The sequence below is a fragment of the Schistocerca cancellata genome, chromosome 4, assembly GCF_023864275.1.
Source record: "Schistocerca cancellata isolate TAMUIC-IGC-003103 chromosome 4, iqSchCanc2.1, whole genome shotgun sequence".
Classification (NCBI taxonomy): Eukaryota; Metazoa; Arthropoda; class Insecta; order Orthoptera; family Acrididae; genus Schistocerca; species Schistocerca cancellata.
Window position 1 is genome coordinate 471,218,876 of NC_064629.1, and position 19,828 is coordinate 471,238,703.

The window sequence follows — 19,828 nt, forward strand, 5'->3', positions numbered from 1 at the left end:
TTGTAAAAGTGTGAAAGAAAAACTATTTGAAAGATTCAGAACTGTTCGTGGGAGTCAAAGTGCCATTACTAAGGCAAACATGTGAGACTAGGTCCTCTGAATTGTGAGTTAAATAAATGTTAAACAGGTTTGGGAAATTATATGGAAAAGGGAATCACAAAATTATGAAGTTTATTTCACGTAAATCAATAGAGGAGATGTTATTAATTGGTGATACTACAGACAAATTCATAGCTTCTTGTTATCCCCTAAAATGTTGTGTATGAAGCCAGTCAGTGAAGTTTCATGAAAGAATTGCATGCAAATCACACACCGTCATTTCAAGCATAAGAAGATTATTGCTTGTGCAATCGACAGTGTTGTTAAACTTCAGTCATTTGTGCATTGTCAGCTTGCAACAGCATGTTTTATGAACTTGATAAAAGTATGCCTGGTATGAAGCACAATATGAAGAACAGTGACCACGACCACTTCTTACTCCATCCCAGTTCGTCTAAATACAACTAGTAATTACTATGAAGTACCTGAATGCATTAATTTTTCTTTTATTAGATGTACCTTATGTATGGAAAATGTTTGTTTTCATCATCCAGTACATGCTTCACATTTTTGTGATGAGTACAGTGAATAAACAAGGAACTGTTTCATTATCAGTAAAATATGTACTATTCAAAAATTATCATAAGAACTGTGTTGCAGGAATGTTTATAAAATATTTCATGTCAACAAATTAAAGTCCTGATTGATGGAAATCATCTGTAATGTAATATAATACACTGTCTTGATTTTGTTTCCTCTGCCGGTCACTTGTGTAAGAATAGAGTATTTGCTTTTTGGAAATCGTCTTAAATGGTTAATTATGTCATTTTCTGCTCACAACATGCTTTTCTTCCTCTTGAATTTCAGTATTTTTTTTTAAGTGGAAATAAATTTCAAATAACTTGAAAGCCCACTAAAATGCTCCATTTGAGTCACGTGATGCTGTGTGTCATCACCGGCTAGCTTACTGCTCCCACTGTCGTAAAGTTCATTCACAGTGATATCTTGTTTTGAAACTTACATTTCAGAAAATGGGTTACAAATGGTGTGCAGTACCACACTGCACAAATACACCTGTAGGAAATTTCTGAAATATTGTTCCAAAGAATTAGAAGATCCATAAATGTTGTTGCAGTGTACAGGCAAAACACCACCACATCGATGCACAAATTGCCTAACTTAAGAACGTCTTGCACTCTGAAGTTGACATTAATTTACCTCTAAAATATGCTTTCGCACCTTTTCAAGGAAGGACAGCATCATTCAACAAAATTAAACTCACAGTGAAAATTGGGAGAACTGACTGTTGTTACATCCAATATTATACACACTACAATCTGTTAACATCAGCTCAGTTGGTAGGCTGCTGGACTCTAATATTTTATAAACAGTTGTCTACTGGTCACTGGTTCATATCTGGTCCGAAGGAAGATTTTAACTTAAAAACTTAACAGTCCTCTCATATGAAAACCAAATCACATTTATGAAACTTCACATCACCATTCTGAAACATAGTATTGCTGAGATTTCCCTGACTTTCATATACGCTTACATTAGCAATCGCTGTTCAGAGACATCACCTTCAAGAAGATATCTAGTTAATGTGACCACACACTTTTTACTTTATTGCAAACAATTCTTTTTTATCTTTGCACTGTCCAGCTAGGACCCTTATTGTTTAAAGTTTCATCCCCTTACTTAAAGATAAAGTAAGTCATTCAGACACTGACATTAGTTTCAACTCACAAACATCCCACCTCTTATGTTTGTGTTACCAACAAGTTGTACATGCTTTGTATCTTTCAAAATACAAAACCTCATTGCCGTACACCTTGTTGTACTGTGGACGTGTGTTACTACCTTCACCACTATCAACGTTTTCCAAAAATGTGACTTTTGTCTACACAAATAAAATGCATTTCTCTTTTGTTGTCCATTTCTCTGACTAAAATTAATGTGAAGCTATATATAATACATCACAACATTGAAACAACTGCCACAATGAATTCTTGCTAATGCTACACTGCACTACCTCTCGGAATTGCCTTGTATATGAGGAAATCAACACTAAGATTTGCCAAGAATTTACTGTGCTCTGGGCCAAAGTTTATGGCTGCAGTGACAATGAACAATGGTACTTGTAAGTTTAACAGGTTAAGGTCATTTTAATTTCTGAAAGTATTCATGTGAATATGACAGTCAGCAATCTAGATATAAGATATGGAAGCATTTTGAGTGAGTTTAATGACTGCACATGGAGCAGGGAAAAAATGCCCACCCTTGCACAAATTGCTGCCCTAAATGTATGGAGTGTGAACACGCCAATTTCTGGAAGGTTTTCACTGTCAGCATTCACAAAATTACTTTCCATTATTATGTAAAAATAGCTAAACTGTTTGCAGAAAAAGGGTGGAAAAACCTAGTAACTTTGGCTAACAATCCCGTAACATACGTATAGCTTTGTCTTACTCCTAGTCTGTGTCATCATGGGAGCTTCAGCCAATAAGCAGTGTGTTTTCAATCATGTGACCAAATCTTGAAAATCAATGATTTTTAATCTTTAAATACATGACAATAAGATACTTTGTGGCAATTCTCACTGAAAATGTTATCTGAAGTTTATAATCATTCAGAATGTCAACAGTCTGAGCCATAATTTAAACACAGTAAAATAGCCTATTACAAATCCAACAGTTTAGCTGTTAATATGAACTGCAAGTTATTCAAAAAATTAATTACATCAAACACTTTTGGTATGGTTTACGTACTTAAATTCGCATGTTTTAACTCTTTGGACTTTGCACTACATAGTGCTATGTTCTCTTGTCTGCTTCTTTGCCGCGTCACACGCTAGGCAGGAGGAGCTGTACAAACAGCTGTTATAAGCAATTCTTCATGTGGCAAAACTAAGACACTTAGCAGGTAAAATTTTGGCAGTGCACTTCTTTTGGTGTATTCTTCCTGTGAGAGAAATTTCAAGGTAGGTTTTGATATGTTGGACTAGACCATTCCCTTGTAAGGTTGCATCCAAACACAGTATTCGTAGTCCCTATCCATTCCACAATGGCTCTAAAGAGTACGTAAATCCATAGTACCCAGTTAATAAACACAAGTCTATGCCTAGTACATACCCAAACATGAGAAATTAAAGATTAAACTACAAAGGCACACAAACGAAGCTACATAAATGACTCGCTTCAACTTAGGAGCTTCTAGTATAATGAACAAACAAGCTGTCTACACTGCTGGTATTGCTTGAATATTTATATCTGCATACAGATCTTTCAGATATCTGTGGTAGCACTTTTAATCAACTACATGCCAATTCTCAGTATTTTATTACAACATATGCAATAAAAATCATGCATTATTGGTAGATCTTTATTTTACTATTGGCTTTAAACATCATATTATCATAGCCTGTAGAACTATAACATTAAAAACACCACTTTATGGTCTTGTGTCTCAATGGCCTACGTTCTCAAGCATATAAATAAATTAGATGTTTGCATCTGTTTTCCATGCATGGAAAAAGTTCAACTACATTATGCCTCTCCTTTTGTATTCATGGCCCATGTGAACTTGATTTAAGTTTGCCTCATGTGTCTGTATGGAGCCTAATCCATATGATGTTACCATACAAAAAGCTGAGGAGGTGGCCAGGAATTAAATTTGGAACCTTTATGTCAGAGGGAAGTTACACTAAGCATTAAACCACACAGAGGAACAATTTCTTGAAAGTTTTAATCTCTGACTCTTTCTGCATAAAGCAGTTGTTCTTGTACGTGAGAATTTAATCACGCAACTCCTCAGCTGGGAGGTATGATGTTCTATGGTGGTGATGATGATGACAGATTTAGGGTACTCATCAGAACATTGTTAATGACTTTTCTGATGTGAGCATATGTATCTAATAACAATATTAGGGAAGGAAAGTTGCTACTCACCATACAGTGGAGACGCTGAGTCACAATACACACAACAAAAAGATTCACACAATCATAGCTTTTGGCCATTAAGGGCTTTGTCAGCAACACACACACACACAAACACACACACACACACACACGTGCACGAACACATGCATGCACACACACACCCAAACGCAACTTGCACACACGTCTGCTGTCTCAGACAACTGACAACTGAAACCACACTATCTAGTAACTTACACAAGGCGTTGCTTCTCATGTGGACGGAAATAAGCCATTATTAGAAGACAGGTACTCTGATGGAACCTTTAGTTCACTGCAATTTGAAAATATTTTCAGATACGGACATCTTTTTAAAGATATCTGGCTATATTAATGCCTAGGAAGCAAGGATGTGCAACCTCCAAGCCAGATCTGGGAGGAAACTCCCAACAGTTCGCGATCAGTGGCGATTGACATTAAGTGTGGCGATGAACAATTGAAAAAGATATGTTTTGAACAGAAACACAACAATAGTGTGTGTGTTCAGTAAGAAATGACCATCGTCTCTTTTTAAACTTCATGAAGAATATCATGAAGAAAAAAAAAAAATTGTAGCACAGATCCTTTTAACACATTAAAATATCCCAATAACATGTGGAGGTGTGTAACTGACACAATGTACATTGAACTAGCATCTCCATTCAAAGATTTTATTGGCTGTGTGGCATAAGACAATGCAAGGACTCAATGTAAAAGTAAGGAAAATCCATCACTGGTTATACCGTTTGAAAACCAAGAAACATACAATCAAACAGTTTTATCGTACAACTTTGTTCCTATTATGAAAAATAGTGCACTTGAATATCAGGTTGCACAATGTTTGCTGATTATTATAAAAATAGCCACTCTGATAAACAAACATTACATCTCAAAACTCCAAATCTCTAATCCTATAATTAGCTATATTTTTAGAACTGTATTAAGATATAACTTAGGAGTTTTAATTTTTATATATTTATAAGGATGTGGGACATGTCCGAAAGAACAGACACCATATCCATACAAATATATAGTTCTGGCAATACTGGCCATGGCCTCCTCCTCCTGTGCGGATGCACACATATTACCCGAACTCTTACGGGACTTGGTAAGAATGTCTTCCACGAGTAATGAGTGTGTTGCGTAGGGACACTACGAATGTAGTGTGTGGACATAATAGGTGAGAATGTGGGTCTCGCGGGAGGCGTGCACGAGATAGCCCCTACAGTCGCACTATCCTCTGTGCCCTCGGTCACTCAGACGGATAGAGCATCTGGCATGTAAGCAGGAGATCCCGGGTTCGAGTCCCGGTCAGGGCACACATTTTCACCTGTCCCCGCTCATATATATCAACGCCCATCAGCAGCTGAAGGTATTAATATATAATTCTAATAGGATTTTTAGGTCCTTTCAATGGTTTACTGATCAACAGCTCTGTAGTTGATCGCAACAAGTAAGCAAATACCCTGTAGATAATACAATCAACAGTGACAGAGCACAAGATGAGACGAGACTAGACTAGGATGGGAAAAGAAGTTGGCCATAGCTTTGTTGAACAAAGGACATCCCAACAATTGTCAGTTGTGATTTAAGGGAAGTATGACAAATCTAATTACAGATAGCTGTGTGCTATACCTCCTGAAAATCTTGTAACCACTGGAACACATTGTCCAGTGCAACATACTGCATTTTGCAACTGTTTCATTTGGAGACACGAAACAGATTCAGGCAAATAGTCTGCCAGTTACAAAAATTGTTCACTTGTAGCAGTTTTGATCCTTAGTGTACTCACTCTGCTTATGCCTGCTTGAAATATTTATTGCAACTGCAGATTTGACATCTAGTGATTTTCAGGCATAATGGGATATTGAACATTTTACAGTGTTCAGTTGTGACATGCTGGAACATAGTTTCTCGCAGTCTGAGGCAAATAACTACGGTCGTATAAGCTTTTCACATGGATCATGTGAGCATGAGCCATGTGATGAGCATGGAAACATCTTTCCCCTTACATAAAAATAAAAACTTCATCCACAATACACTCAAAAACAAATTGCTCATGGCTCGAGTCGTCATGGTGATAGATAGATTACAATGGTTCTCAGACTGCTGGAAACTATGTTCCGTCATGTCAGGATTTAATGTTTTAGAGTGGGCTTTAACATCCCCCATGTCTGAAAATGTCAAAATGCTGAAACTGCAACTGGAATAAATATTGTCAACAGCACATGCAGGATGACTGCATACAAAAATTACATAAAGCCTGCGGACCCAGTTTCATCAAAGCTTTGATACTGATGTCTATACTGTTTGTTTCTATAGTAGCTCAATAATTGAACTTAGGAACTTAATTTCAATATTTAATTTTAAAGGAACCTTTTACACAGATAAGATTTCAGGTGCATTTTAGCGCAGTAAGTTACAATACTAATTCATTCAGTGAAACATAAGCCATATTTTAAAGTCAGGAACAGATACACACAACAACAAGATGTTCTGGAATGTTAAGTGCTATGTGTGAGGTATAATGGCAGACAATCATTACTTAAACAGGTAGCAGCAGCTATGATGGAGCACCTGAAATATTAATGAATCTCTCTTTTCTGATCACATAAGCTTCCTAAAATTTGAAAGTCAACACTCCCTCTTTTCTTCTGTGGGTGTTGCTGTGATATTTACAGCCTGTATCAATATGACATAAAAATAAAGTGTGTGATGGATGCACTGCACTAATAATTGGCTAGCATCAATCTCTACAGTTTCATTACAAAAGAATGTGCTTCCATTTATATTGGTCAATATGAAAAGAAATTGAACTCAAACAGCTCTTTAATGCTAACAGTCCAAAACTGAAAAGAGAAGAAAATATAAATTTTGAGTTTCACTGTAAACATTTTGTATTAGAAAATAATAAGTATATTAATCTCACTGATTACTGTACAACGGCAAAAACTACAATGTTGATTGTTCAGCCAATTTCTTGCACTGATAATACAAGAAATCTATAGCATCTTACCTTTCAAAGAGGGCACAGTCACTGAAATGATGTTTCCAGTCTGTGCTCAGATTGCATGTCACAGATGTGATGTCCAAATCGCAATGAATTTCTTCAACAGATGTTGGACCATTACCCTTATTTGCAAAGGTCTTCACAAGTTACTTCCAACCTTAGAGATTTGCTTTAAGACAAAATTCTGAACAAATCTTCCCAGTGCTTGCCTGTTAAGCATCTTAATTATCTAGCACGATGAAACACTTTTTGTTGCACACTTACAAGAAGACTGAAACTATTCAAATAATGATAACGGCAATAATAATGATTGTAGTGGTTACTGCTAGTGATGTCAGAGATGATTATGGTCATGATGAGGACAACTGCAATGGTGATAATGACTGTGATGACGATTATGGTGATGGAGGAGTGTTCATTTTGCTGGCTAACATACCTTGACCACAAACACTGCCAACCATCAGGGGCTGCATCTTGCTCCAGCCTAGACAGTTCTTCCATGGTGTCAGCTAACCACTGTGAGAAGTAATTCTCACACAGGCTTCCATGTTCCCAGGCTGTTAATAGTGTCTGAAACATAAAGTTGTAGTTTTAACACATCTTTAAAAATACAAACCTACCTTTTTGGGGAAAAAAAAAAGAAATGACATTCCACTTAAGGAGATTGGTGACTATGTCAAAAATAAACAGAATTTTATATTTAGTCAATCACTCTTTTATGACACAATCAAATCATAACTGGTTTAGGCCCACAATGGGCATCTTCAGATGCTACAAGTGGCATCTGGTGAACAAATGTTCAGTTCGACAATGCATGGGCATTTGCTCACCAAATGCCTAACATAGCATCAGAAAACAGCCACTGCGGGCCAAAATCAAGTACGATTGTATCGTAAAAGGTGAACGTGTCAAAAATTAGTACAACATTATAAATGTATCTTGTGAACACTCTGATAAATAACTAAGTACATAAAAAGTATTAAGTACTGCTACTTTGGAAATCCATTTTCACTCTTTCAATATTAAAGTACACAGTGCAAAATTGAACCAATACCAGTACGCTTCTGATCAAGGGTGCCCATATGATAGTTTGTAAGGGGGTGGGGCTAGACCTGGGGGTATGGAGTATTTTTATATTTTGGAAGGTGAATGATGGCCTATACATAGCCACAAAAAAGTTCCACTTCTGACTCTGTTAAAAAACACACATTACACCAACTTGAAAGAAAACCATCTGACAACACTATATTTTTTCTTTCCCTGAGAGCAAGGGGGGGGGGGGGGGTGTTTATTACAAGCTGAAGCAAATGTTGCTTCATCTGATGTCTGCAATCAGAAGAAACTCGGACACTGATAATTTTTTTTTTACTAATAAGGCTTCTAGTTTTCACAAATTCTAACTGTTATTCTGTTTCTCAGTCCTTTGCTTTTCTTTTAGATACTGTTGTTTACATAGATTCTTCCACCTCACAGGTTTACAAAATGGTACTCTTCCTCTTTAACTGCCTACTATTGCATTTCCTCCTTGATTGACAATCATTGATGATTTAGCATAACATCATCCAGGTATTAAGTGAACTCAAAGACATTTCTCAGCATTTATAAAAGAAACACTTCATCACTGTAATGTATCAACACCCTTGAGCTCATAAGGCATTACTTCATCTTATCCAGTATGCGAATGAAACAGCGACTACTGCCAAATAGATGTAAAACAATGTGTATGGTTACAGATAGAGAGATGTTGCATTAAACACATTTAACTCTCAAGACTCTAAAAATACTTTTGGTTTGACACAAATTGTAATTATGGAAAAGTCTTGATTGCACAATTCTTCATTAAATGTTTCATATTTTGAAAAATCATCAGACATACGATGTAGACCTAGTTTTAGGCTCAACAAACTGAACACATGGACAGTATATAGAAATAAAGAGTGCCTATAGCAGTACAGTTACCAGTCCAATGAATACAACTGCAAACCACTATGGAAGAATTTATTGATCAAGTAATATTTTTATCACAAAAAAACTTATGAATTTAATTTGGCCTCAAAGCTTCAATTTGATTGGGCTTTTATATCAAATTTTGTGCTAGAAAGTTACAAAGAGGTCGGCACAGGAGGAAATTCTGCAGAATAAAGAAAAAATTAGTTTACAAAAAAGTAAAGAGAACTACTAGTGGCGATAACATTTAAATACAGTTACCTGCACTTGAATGCCAATTGTTTGAACAGCAGACACAGCTTCTTTTCCTTCTGCTAAAAATGTTACTTTTTCTATTATTACCCCTGACATGTCAGCTATCTGTCCAGTAATTCCATTACCTGCAATAAAAATATCAATCATTATTTTATTTATTTATTTATTTTTTACAGCCAATTGTCTGAAAGCTATGAAAACAATGAATTCCTCTTCATTATAAGAGTTTCTATTTGTATTAAGGATCTAATCTGCAGTGAATCATTATTTTTATTGACTGTAGTCCAGACATCCACTTTGTGTGAAAGGGTTAGGTCCAAGCAAAATTAAAGTTCCTGATTTGCTTCTAAAACATCTTTCTCTCCTTAGAGACACTCATTCTTATGGTTTCCCTTGTTGTATTAAATTATTATTGTTATCACCACCACCACCACCACCACCACCACCACCACCACCATATTAACTGAATGATATTTTCACAAAAATTCTCGTGTGATATTATATATTATACAAGTATGCATTTATTCATACATACAAGGTGTTTCAAACTCTTTGCATCAGGCATCTAAAGGTGAGAGATCATGTCACAAGGAACAATTTTCGTTAGATATAACATGTCCACTGATGCTTTCCAGCAGTGCTGGGCAACCTTTAGTATTCGCTGGCCCTGGAATGAAGAGATTTCACCGAACTAGCACTCTACTAACCAGCTGTGGAGCACACTACCTACCCCAGTAAATTGATGAATGGTTTACAACACAAAAACCAAAAGAATAAGTGTCTCTAAGCAGAAAAAGATATTATAGAAGCAAATCACGAACTTTAATTTTGCACAGGCCAAACCATTTCATGAAAAGTGAATGCCTGGATTACAGGCAACACAGATTGCATACTCGTGCAGCAGAATGCCTACACTCTACCGCCTCCAAGGATCAGAACCAATACATAAGAATATCTAGCATCATCAGTAAGCATCAGACAACATTTTGTCTCTAACAAAAGTTGTTCCCCATGAAGTGGCCTATCATCCTTAAGATGCTTGATGTAAAGACTGAAAGAGTCTGCATACGGAAGAAGTTAACACCTGTTTGATTTGATCTCAGACCTATTACCTTCCATGTTGCCACCTTTTATGATAAATTTTTTATTACATATGACGTGTATCATACATTAAATAAGCTTGCATGCACCAAATCAATTAATCTTTTGGTTTCTTTAGATATTTCTGACACTTGCTCACTGTAGTCTCTTTCGTAATTCACGATGTATTAGCTGCTTGCCACAGGCAAGAATACTCTAACATGACTAGGCACCACCTATTTGCTCAGGGCAACACTGTTCCATGTAACAGAGAGACCACAGATGGTTGTGGCCACTGCCTGTGTCATTTGAATAAGCCTTTACCCTAAGTGGAGCTATGTTGTTATGTTTACAGATATTAGAAATGTGCTGATTTATTGTAATTTATTGCAATATCTAGGTTTAATGGAAAAACAAAGAACTAATCTATAGAGCATAGGTAGTGTTGCTAGCTTGATTTGATTTAAACAGCACTATCTATGTCATGAACACACACAGACATCCCATTATATTATAGAATTGCACACCTATCAGTTGCTTGGCATAATGATTGATGGCCAAAGTCCAAATGCCTTCTGATGTCTGAGAGTGGGCACGAAGTAATATGCCACTAAAGCCTTCCTCTTGGCTACAATATGTGGATGACACATTTGTTATGTGGCCATACAGCAAAGAATAACTTCACAGGTTCCACAAACTCTTAAATGAAATTCACTCCAATTCAGCTTTACCACAGAAAATGAGATAAAGGTTGGTTTCCAATTCCTAGAGGTCTTAGTATGTAGAACATATAACAACACTCTAGGACATGGATTGTATAGTGAACTTACTAATGAAAATAGGTATTTAAATGCTTCTTTGCACCACCACCCAGCCCAGATGCAAGCAGAGCTCAACACTCTGTCTTCAGATGCCTTCTGCATCAGTGACAATAACACTTTGGAAGAGGAGTTGGATTTCTTAAAGAAGACAATGAAGGCCAATGGATATGATACTACATCCACAGGCTGCATTTTTGTAGGAAATATTAATTATGCTAATAGGAAAGATGACCAACTGCCTTCTCACTCTGTCAGATTAGCATTTGTTTCTGGGATTACAGACATCATCAATACAATTCTATGGAACAATGGTATAGTTTTCTTTTCCAGTCAAAATAAAATAAAAGGTTTTTTCTGACACAAAACAGGTGCATATGGTTACCTCCACATTTTGTGAGTCTATTAAATGATATGTGGCTTTGACAAAAGAACATATTAAGCAACACAAATGCCATATGCAGTTAAAATAAAGTGTGCAATCTGCAGTAGTAGAACACAGCGAGAACAGTGGCCATAACATTACTTGCAACAATGTGCAAGTGTTGACTAAGGAAGCTAACATTTATACAAGAAAAGTCTGAGAAGTGATTGAGAGATTTCTAAGAATGAATGCAGTTTCAATAGAGAGGACATCTATAAACTTCCAGCTTCATTGCTTCATGCCATCAAGGAAGTGAATACACAGCCATCGTGTGTGATAAATACAAAAAACACACAGGAAGCCACTTACATGGCCAATAATATTTTTGAAAACACCCCCCCCCCCCCCCCCTCTTGCTCTGTGATTTCACTCCTATCTAGTGACAATGGCCTACCAACGGTTGCCACAGAAATTTTACGCAGTAGCTCCAGTTCTACAGCATAAGTATGGGAAAACTCCCTTTTTTTAAAGAGAATGTGATGTTGGTTTTTGGCAGTGTATAGCTAACTATGGCACAATAAGTTTCCGAGGAAGATCCCAGCAGAGATGTCAAAACATTGATCATATTGAAGAAATATGGCACCACTTAATCACCCACAAGATTTTACCTTCAAAGTGCTTATTGTTACATGCCTACCTGGGAGTTTGTTTTTGTTTAGTGAGCCCTTGTCAGGTCTCTTCAGTGATGGCAACAAGGTTTTACATTTCCCTCAAACTTTTTCACAGTTTCCAGGGTGGACAATGCTCACAAGACAATTTTTCGCACACCTGGTGTACTAACATTCAATTCTCATTTCAGTGTGTCCGCTGTAATCACAGGCGTAATCATACAAGTGCTGTTATGATCACACACAAGTGCAAGAACTCATGTTAAAAAGATGGCCACTATCACCTCGTCAACACCAATTTTCAACCACCTTTCATAAATCGACCCCATGATACTCTTGAAATGATTCCGGGCACCCACCGCCATTTCCCTCTTTTGACATGAAAGTGCAGCCATGGGCCAACTATATCACATGCTCGGCTCAGCATTTCGTCACATACGAAACCTCAATTGATACCCATCAACAAGCTTTTTTATTAGCATATGAGTGTTGACTTGAAAAGTAATGCCTCCACCTTCGTAACTCTTCAACAGTTGGCAGCATTGGTATGCGGCAGGTACTGGCTTGTTTCGTAGTCTCTTCTCTACAGCTCCAGTTGGCGGGATGCCTTAGCACTGAATGGTTGTGTTTTTACAGTGTAAAGTATGGAACCCTGGGCAGACAGTTGGTCAATGTGATTTAAGCAATGTGCAGTTATTGAATTCTTGACAGCAGAAGGTGTTACCCCAAAGAAGATTCATCAGATAATGAAAGCAGTTTATGGCGATTGTGTTGATGTGCGTACTGTGTGTCGTTGGGCGATAAGTTTAAAGATGTTGGGGCAGGAACATCTGACCTGCATGACAAAGCGTTAGACGTCCTGTGACAGCAACCACTGAGTTTCACATGCAAAATGTTGACAGATTGGTTCAGGATGATTGTCATATCACTCAGAGAGAAATTGCAAGTAGGATCGGCATTTCACAAGAACGTGTGGACCGCATTATTGCTTTGCTTGGCTATCTGAAGATCTGTGCATGATGGGTACCCCAGATGCTGACTCCTGAAATGAAAGCGCACTGACTTGAAATTTGCCAGGAACTCCTCTAGCATTACGAGAATGATGGTTACGCCTTTCTCCATTTAATTGTGACAGGACACAAAACATGGGTACACCATTACACCCCGGAGACGAAATGCCAGTTTATGGAATATTGACACGAAGACTCGCCCCAGAAAAAGAAATTTGAGACGCAGCCCTCAGCTGGAAAAATCATGGCCACAGTGTTCTGGGATGCAGATGGTGTTATGCATGTTGATTTCCTTGATCGTTCAACAACAATAAATTCAGAGTGTTACATCACAATGCTGCAAACTCTGAAACGATGGCTAACAAGGGTCCAAAAGGAAAAGGGAAATGTTTTCCTGGAGCATGACAATGCCAAACCACACACTTCACATGCCACCACTTCAGAGACTAAATCTCTCCACCATAAGGCATCCTCCATACAGTCCAGATTCAGCACTGTCTGACTTCCATCTGTTCCTGATGATGAAAAGAAATCTGTGGGGACATCATTATACTTCTGATAAAGACATTGAGAGAACTGTGAGACTTTGTTTGCGGAAACAGAGTGTCGACTTCTTCCGTGATGGCTTCAGAAAACTTGTTCATCGTTGGCAATTGGCTGGTGATTATGTGGAAAAGTGAATATTGGTAATTAAAGATTGCAGTCTAAGGATTATTTCTGCATTTGATTGATTAAAATATCCCCATCCAAACCAATTCATGAAGGTGGAGGCATTAATTTCCATTCAACCCTCATACTTAGGAACTGATGTATATCGCCTCCTTCGACAGCTGGGTCATTAGGCTGAATCACATGAGTTATTGTCTTATGATCAGCTTAAAACTGAATTAATGGAGTACTTTCATTCTCTAATCCATGTGGCAGCTGCCTGCAACAAGTTCTTTACTTGTCCCAAAACATATGGTGCAACAGACCGATGATTGATCTGCATTAACAGAGCCTTTCTCAGGACTGTCCTTTTCAGTGCACTAATTCTTGGTGTAAACAATTATATGCCAGTTCTTTAGTGAAAGACATGATACTGGCCCACACATCCATTAAAGGTCTTAGAGATGATTTCCTGAAACTCAACAACCATTTGTTGCCAGCATGCTTTCTAGTCATTCGAGCATCTGAACAAGCACTGAGATCTTTATTGACCTTACAGGACTAATTGCAACTGTTTTACATCCATCATCCCCACCACATACGACATCTCCCTCTTTCCCTCTTGCGAGGTTCCATGCTTCCTGGAAGATGCACTCTTGTAGTGATTGTTTTGTTACTCACCAATGGTGCAACAGCACTCTTTCTGAAAAGCAAAATGTACATGTGGCAAATCGAGTTCAATGTGGAAGTGTGTACCTCTGCATACAAGATGAATGTGGATAGCACATGCCTTGGGAGCATGTACCTGAATTCAGAGGCTGATGAACTGCATCCAAGTCCGGACATGCCACATGTGCAAGCTGTATTCCCTATTTCAGATGGGTTATTGACACTGGAAGTGTCCCTTAACAACATTCCACTCACATTCCAGATCAACACAGGATCACCTACCAGATCATTAATTTACCAGTTTAAAGCCAGCTGGATCACCACCAGTTCTACAATTTGTCAATCAGCTGAAGAGTTACAGTAATGATCTCATTGTCGCTGTACCATCAATAATCACGAATCTTCCATTATGCCTTGCCTATTGGTCATCCATGAAGGGTGCTGCTGCATTTGCATCTTCTGCACCACCTGGACTTGGAAATGCACAATTCTACTTTCTTGGTTTCACCTGGGATAGCTCCTTGATGCAGCACTGAGCACTGGCTGGATAGGACGTCAAGTCTGACAATGCACCAGACATATGCTACCACTCAGACACTGAGTCAGGACCTTTGGTCCTGCACCTTCTAGCACCATGTCAGGTTGCTGACCAATTTTCCCAGGCACTCCACCAGCCTTTTTGTTTCAGAGTTCACCCATCTGGTTCTGGATGGGTTGTTCATCCCCTACCACAGCAACTCCACAAGAATGGGGAAGCCCGGCGTTAAGGCTATGTGGCTGCCCTCAGCAATCCCAGCCCTCTAATATGAAACCTTTAGCCTGTAATCTTCCCTCTCCGAGCCCACATCACCATCGCTATTGGATCCACAATTAGATGTGGACAATCATCTTTTCACGGGGTAAGCATCAATGGGTCCCAGCATGCATCGCCTGCCTCCTTGGCAGAGCTACAATGGAGGTCCAGCTGCAGGAAAATGTTGGTCTCACAAAAATATTGATCAGCTGCACCCTTGCAGGGCACCAGGTTTCTTCAGTGGTGACTCCACCTCTATCTCTGTCACAGATTTCGCATATCTGATGTTCAAGTTAGACCAAGCACAGCCACAGTAGCAATGTCCTGGGAATCAACTGGTCAGCATGACACCAGCATCCACAACAGTTCATCAGCCGCCTATTTCCATGGACATTGATGGCAAGGACTCAGGAACCTTACTTCCAATAGCCAGCCACCGCCTCCTCTGGACTCCGTGATGTTGAGATGGTCTGCTATCTCTCCTGCAGGGAGAGGAATACAGTTTCAGTACAAACAATCCACTAACATAACAGGTCACTGCAGTAAGTGGCCAGAATGTGGACCTGCCAGTGCTATGGCATCATGAACCAAACAAGAAGTTCTGGATGGTACCAAGATTAGAGTTTAACAGCCTATTGACAGCAAGGTCATTAGAGATGGATCATAAGCTCAGGTGACAAAAGGATGGGGAAGAAAATCGGCTGTGCTATCTTCAAAGGAATCATCCCAGCATTTGAAGAACTAAATTTTAGCCATCAGCAGTACGAATTCAGCTGATGGCTAAATCAATGTTCTTCAAGTTCCTGACAGCTGTAGCACATAACCTCACTCAAATAATTTCCTGGTATTTGCCTGGATGGCTGGACAGGGATTTGAACCATCATCTTCCTGAATACAAATCCAGTGTGTTAACCAATGCACCACCTCACTCAGTTCAGAGGACAATGGCAACAGCAGCTTGTTGTCACGGGCAACTCTGGCGGCCGCCACTGTGACCAGAGCTGCCTGCTTCGCCAACAGGCAGTGTCCATATTGCCAATAGGATGTCCATGCCCACAAGTAGACAGTGCCATATCCATCTGCCAATGCTGTATTTAGGACTCTTGCATGACCACAGCAAAGCCAGCTGATTCCGATGCATCATCCTGAAACACCATCGCACTTGAAGCCTCGTCCCGTCTGTCCCCAGATCGGTCTGCCGCTGTGGTTGCCCCGGTTAGTGCCCGCAGTGGGGCTGAGCCCTCGCCTGTGGTTGATTGGGAGGTCGTTACAAGGCGTGGCAGGCAGCGAAAGACGTCCCCGGAGGCTGATCAGAAAGCCTCCCCGGTGCGTCTGACAAACAGGTTTCAGGCACTGTCTTTGGCTGAGCCAGATGCAGCTGCCTGCCCTGTTTCAGAGTATGATTCTCAGCCTTCAAGGTCCGGGCAATCACAGAGGGTGGGCTTATTGGTAGTTGGGAGCTCCAATGTTAGGCGCGTAATGGGGCCCCTTAGGGATATGGCGGCTAAGGAGGGGAAGAAATCCAGTGTGCATTCCGGGTGGAGTCATTCCTGACGTGGAAAGGGTCCTTCCGGATGCCATGAAGAGCACAGGGTGCAGCCAGCTGCAGGTGGTGGCACATGTCGGCACTAATGACGTGTGTCGTTTTGGATCTGAGGAAATTCTCTCTGGATTCCAGTGGCTATATGATTTGGTGAAGGCTGCCAGTCTTGCTTATGAGATGAAGGCAAAACTCACCATCTGCAGCATCGTTGACAGAACCGACTGCAGACCTTTGGTGCAGAGCCAGGTGGAGGGTCTGAATCAGAGACTCAGACGGTTTTGCGACCATGTTGGCTGCAGATTCCTTGACTTGCGCCATAGGGTGGTGGGGTTTCGGGTTCCGCTGAATAGGTCAGGAGTTCACTACACTCAGCTGGCGGCTACACGGGTAGCGGAGGCTGTGTGGTGTGGACTGGGTGGTTTTTTAGGTTAGAAGGCCTCGGGGAAAGTACGAGGTGGGCTGCAATCTCAAAGGATGCATGGCAAATACAGGACGTGCTTGGATCAAGGAACAGTCGGAATTGTAGTTGTAAATTGTTGTAGTTGTGCTGGGAAAGTCCCAGAGCTTCAAGCGCTAATAGAAAGCACAGAAGCTGAAATCGTTATATGTACAGAAAGCTGGCTAAAGCCTGAAATAAGTTCTGCAGAAATTTTTACGAAGTCTCAGACAGTGTTCAGGAAAGAGAGATTAGGCAGAATTGGTGGTGGAGTGTTTGTGTCTGTCAGTAGTGGTTTATCTTGTAGTGAAGTCGAAGTAGATACTCCATGCAAATTGGTGTGGGTGGAGGTTATACTTAACAGCCGAACTAAGTTAATATTTGGCTCCTTCTACCGACCCCAAGACTCCGATGATATAGTTGCTGAACAGTTCAGAGAAAATTTGAGTCTCGTTACAAATAAATTCCCCACTCATACGGTTATAGTTGGTGGGGACTTCAGCCTTCCCTCAATACGTTGGCAAAAATACTTGTTCAAAACAGGTGGTAGGCAGAAAACATCTTCCGAGATTGTCCTAAATGCTTTCTCTGAAAATTATTTCGAGCAGTTAGTCCACGAACCCACGCGAATTGTAAATGGTTGCGAAAACACACTTGACCTCTTAGCCACAAACAATCCAGAGCTGATAGGGATCATCATGACTGATACAGGGATTAGTAATCACAAGGTCATTGTAGCTAGACTCAATACCACTTCTTCCAAATCCACCAGAAACAAATGTAAAATAATTTTATTTGAAAAAGCGGATAAAGTGTCACTAGAAGCCTTCCTAAGAGACAATCTCCATTCATTCCGAAATGACTATGCAATGTAGATGAGATGTGACTCAAATTCAAAGATATAGTAGCAACAGCAATTGAGAGATTCATACCTCATAAATTGGTAAGAGATGGAACTGATCCCCCGTGGTACACAAAACAGGTCCGAACGCTGTTGCAGAGGCAATGGAAAAAGCATGTGAAGTTGAGAAGAATGTGAAATCCTGAAGATTGGCTAAAATTTACAGACGCGCGAAATTTGGCACGGACTTCAATGCGAGATGCCTTTAATAGGTTCCACAACGAAACACTGTCTCGAAATTTCGTAGAAAATCCGAAGAAATTCTGGTGGTATGTAAAGTACACAAGCGGCAAGACGCAGTCAATACCTTCACTGCGCAGTGCCGATGGTACTGTTACCAACGACTATGCCACTAAAGCGGAGTTATTGAACGCAGTTTTCCAAAATTCCTTCACCAGGGAAGACAAATGGAATATTCCAGAATTTGAAACACAAACAGCTATTAGCATGAGTTTCTTACAAGTAGATACCTTAGGGGTTGCGAAGTAACTCAAATCGCTTCATACGGGCAAGTCTTCAGGTCCAGATTGTATATCGATTAGGTTCCTTTCAGATTACAATAGCTCCCTACTTAGCAATCATATACAACCGCTCGCTCACCGATAGATCTGTACCTACAGATTGGAAAATTGCGCAGGTCGCACCAGTGTTTAAGAAGGGTAGTAGGAGTAATCCATCGAACTACAGGCCTATATCATTGACGTTGGTTTGCAGTAGGGTTTTGGAGCATATACTGTATTCAAACATTATGAATCACCTTGAAAGGAATGACCTATTGATAAGTAATCAGCATGGTTTCAGAAAACATCGTTCTTGTGCAACGCAGCTAGCTCTTTATTCGCACGAAGTAATGGCCGCTATCGACAGGGGATCTCAAGTTGATTCCGTATTTCTAGATTTCCGGAAAGCTTTTGACACCGTTCCTCACAAACGACTTCTAGTCAAGCTGCGGGCCTATGGGGTTGTTGTGCGACTGGATTCGTGATTTCCTGTCAGGAAGGTCGCAGTTCGTAGTAATAGACGGCAAATCATCGAGTAAAACTGAAGTGATATCAGGTGTTCCCCAGGGAAGCATCCTGGGACCTCTGCTGTTCCTGATCTATATAAATGACCTGGGTGAGAATCTGAGCAGTTCTCTTAGGTTGTTCGCAGATGATGCTGTAATTTACCGTTTAGTAAGGTCATCCGAAGACCAGTATCAGTTGCAAAGCGATTTAGAAAAGATTGCTGTATGGTGTGGCAGGTGGCAGTTGACACTAAATAACGAAAAGTGCGAGGTGATCCACATGAGTTCCAAAAGAAATCCATTGGAATTTGATTACTCGATAAATAGTACAATTCTCAAGGCTGTCAATTCAACCAAGTACCTGGGTGTTAAAATTACGAACAACTTCAGTTGGAAAGACCACATAAATAATATTGTGGGGGAAGGCGAGCCAAAGGTTGCGTTTCATTGGCAGGACACTTAGAAGATGCAACAAGTCCACTAAAGAGACAGCTTACACTACACTCGTACGTCCTCTGTCAGAATATTGCTGCGCGGTGTGGGATCCTTACCAGGTGGGATTGACGGAGGACATCGAAAGGGTGCAAAAAAGGGCAGCTCGTTTTGTATTATCACGTAATAGGGGAGAGAGTGTGGCAGATATGATATGCGAATTGGGATGGAAGTCATTAAAGCAAAGACGTTTTTC

At 39.8% G+C, this 19,828-nt stretch overlaps 1 protein-coding gene across 1 annotated transcript in view; it reads right to left on the reverse strand.

Annotated features, from left to right (window-relative positions):
- Nucleotides 1-19,828, reverse strand: part of LOC126185116 (formin-binding protein 4-like) — a 198,774-nt gene that overhangs the window by 45,645 nt on the left and 133,301 nt on the right. The window contains exons 7-8 of the mRNA XM_049927934.1: nt 9,211-9,329; nt 7,439-7,572 (exon numbers count right to left, since the gene is read on the reverse strand). Of these exons, the coding sequence (XP_049783891.1) occupies nt 7,439-7,572; nt 9,211-9,329 (253 nt within the window). The remainder of the gene's footprint in view (nt 1-7,438; nt 7,573-9,210; nt 9,330-19,828) is intronic.